Source organism: Selaginella moellendorffii, unplaced genomic scaffold (assembly GCF_000143415.4).
Source record: "Selaginella moellendorffii unplaced genomic scaffold, v1.0 SELMOscaffold_0, whole genome shotgun sequence".
Lineage (NCBI taxonomy): Eukaryota > Viridiplantae > Streptophyta > Lycopodiopsida > Selaginellales > Selaginellaceae > Selaginella > Selaginella moellendorffii.
Genome location: NW_003314261.1, coordinates 2,979,714 through 2,982,605, shown reverse-complemented (window position 1 = coordinate 2,982,605; position 2,892 = coordinate 2,979,714). Strand labels below are relative to the sequence as shown.

At 42.5% G+C, this 2,892-nt stretch overlaps 1 protein-coding gene across 1 annotated transcript; it reads left to right on the top strand.

Annotated features, from left to right (window-relative positions):
• The first annotated feature begins 1,343 nt into the window (after positions 1 to 1,343).
• Positions 1,344 to 2,360, top strand: LOC9641781 (syntaxin-124). Its single transcript, XM_002960899.2, has one exon. It carries the CDS (start codon positions 1,394 to 1,396, stop codon positions 2,288 to 2,290), a length of 897 nt encoding a protein of 298 aa, XP_002960945.1. The 5' UTR covers positions 1,344 to 1,393; the 3' UTR covers positions 2,291 to 2,360.
• The last annotated feature ends 532 nt before the right edge of the window (positions 2,361 to 2,892 follow it).

Here is a 2,892-nt window from a genome sequence, read left to right as displayed (position 1 = left end):
GGTTTACCTTCGCGATTGCCATAAGCACCCGATGCTAAGTTATGGGATTAATATTTGACAAGCATTCTTCCACTTGTCCGAACAGAGTTTGCCAAACACTTAGGCCGCGTACAAGTGGGACAACAACAGTGCTACAACTCCCATCATCATCCACTTGCAGAGTACAAAGTGGATGATTTGGTGTTAGTCCGTTTTCTCCATCTTACGGTACGTGGTTTATCTAAGGGGCTCTTTGTGCAGTGGAAAGGACCGTATCGGGTGTTGCGGCAAGTTGGACCACAAGTTTATGAGGTTCAACATGACGTTTAGTAGGCTAATCTTCTGGAGATTGTGTATGTGCAGCAGTTGAAATGCTTCATACAAAGGGATCATGAGCAATTAATACCATCTACAGACCCATCGATGCCTCCTCCTGACGTTCCTCCAGATCTCGGCCCGTCTACAAGAGAACCCTGACGGCCTTCCATTATTCCGAGGGGAGGGGATGATGTAAGGGCCAAGTGTACGGCTACAATGCCATATACTAATATTAGCGTAGTGTGATTTTAGTAGCCATCGGATTGGTTTCAATCTGGAGCACTCGCTCTATATAAGCTAGGGTTTTTGGGCTAATTGATATGCACATTTTTGTATTCCTTTTCCATATTCCATGCACTCATAGATTTGATTTTTTATTTTTGAAAAATTTCTTACTTTTTATATCATATAAAAACCACTTATCAAAAATAAATATTTGGCAGCTTTAAATGCTGGATTTAAAAATAATTTTTTTTCTTGACACTCTTCAAATGGAAAAATATTATTTTTAGAATCAAATTGTAGAATTTACTTTTTCTGAAATCAGAGAATAATAAGGATACTTTTGATTTTTTTTAAACTTCAAAATAATGGTATTATATACTAAAGAAAAATACATCATAATAAAAAAAGCATTACTATTATTTGTTTTCATATAACACTATACTATTTTTTTATTTTATGATCTTCTTTTTTATTTTTCTGATCACTTCTAATCTCACATTTAACACCATCGTTGACACTGTCATTAGACTCAGAGAGAAACTTAAACATTCCTAAATAATTTAGTCCCCAAATTTGTTAACATAAGTTCTTAGTTGTGCTTCATACCAAGTGGCATTAATGGAGTAAAATGTAGCATATAGATCCTTTTTTGTTCATCCAGACAGAAGATCGTTCCAAGGAAAAAGGAGACAAGGTAATTGAGACACTTTAATGCAGTCCAGAAGATGAATATTCTCTTGTCTCCACTTGGAAAAGTTCTTTCTCTTCTCCGCGTGCACGCGTGGTCAAACCTGGCAAGCTCTTTGAGGGAGGAGAAAGGAAGGGCTAAGAGGTTTCATTCGATCGATTGGCCGACTGGTAGATTAAAAGGATGAATAATTTGCTATCGAGTTCCTTCCCTCGGGGATCCGACATGGAGGCCAGCCCCCTGGACGTGGAGATGGCGGTCCACAACTCGGAGAAGAGCCTGGTGGGTTTTTTCGAAGAGGTGAGCAAGATTAAGGACGGCATGGACGCGATCCAGGAGCTCCTCCTCAAGCTCAATGAGGACAATGAGTCGACCAAGGGCATTCACAGGCCGGGAGCCATGAGAGAGCTCCGGTTGCGCATGGACGAACACGTCTCCCTCGTGCTCAAGAACGGGCGCTCCATCAAATCCAAGCTCGAGGCGCTGGATGCGAGCAATCTAGCCAACAGGAAGGTGAAGGGCTGCGAGGAGGGCTCGTCCACCGATCGAACCAGGATGTCCATCACCAACAGCCTCCGGATCAAGCTTCGCGACCTCATGGCCGATTTCGCAAACTTGCGGGAGAGGATGAGCAGCGAGTACCGCGGGACGATCGAGCGCCGTTACTTCACCGTCACGGGCGAACAGGCGAGCCAGGAGGTGATCGAGCGGATGATCCAGACCGGGGAGAGCGAAAATTTCTTACGAAAGGCCATCCAGGAGCAGGGGAGGAGGCAGATTCTCGACACAATCCAGGAGATTCAGGAGCGACACGATGCCATGATGGAAGTGGAGAAAAATTTGCGGGAGCTGCAGCAGATCTTCCAGGATCTGGCAACACTGGTGGACGCACAGGGCGCGCAGCTTAATACAATCGAGGAACATGTCAACAAGGCAGCGTCTTTTGTGGATCGAGGAACACAGCAGCTGGTCAAGGCCAAGCGATCGCAGAGGAGAAGCCGAAAGTGGACATGCATCGGGATAATCATTCTCATTATCATCCTCCTCGTCATTCTTCTTCCCATTCTTACCAGAAGATGATCGAAGTGAATATATTCTGATTATACAAGAGAACTGAAATAAGAGTTGCTATGAGCTTTCTTCCTTTGAATTCTTCTGCAGTTGAATAGTCAATCTGACCTTTTCAGTGGAGTCGAGAAACATATCCAGGGGTTGACCCTGAGACTCAACCAGAAATGTTCCGCAATAAAGTTTCCAATTTTGAGCATTTGGTGAGTGAAAGCTAAGATTGCGAGCTAGCTACTCATGCAAATGAGAGTAAGGATCTGAAATGGCATTAGATCCATCATCCATCATCTTGTTGTTTCTTAGGTGACCTCTTACCAAAGAGATAACAGTAACATGTGAGATCTTTTAGAGCTCTTTTGTAGGTGTTCTTTGCACAAGTGGCTCCTGCAAATGCTCAATGCTCTTAAAACCTATCCACAGTAGACTAAATGAACAAAAAAACATTGAATTGAAGAAAGAGAGATTATAAGACCATATTGCTTACAAGCTTAAAAGACTAGAAAAGCAAGTTCTAACATATGAGTTAATAATTACTCCCATGGGTATTGCAGGGTTTGGAGAAATAAGCATATTTTTAGGTAAAATATGAAAAAAAATTTGTGATATGAAACTTT

Excerpts from the sequence above, each read along its gene's own strand:
- LOC9641781 (XM_002960899.2), top strand. The coding sequence starts at position 1,394 with ATGAATAATTTGCTATCGAGTTCCTTCCCTCGGGGATCCGACATGGAG.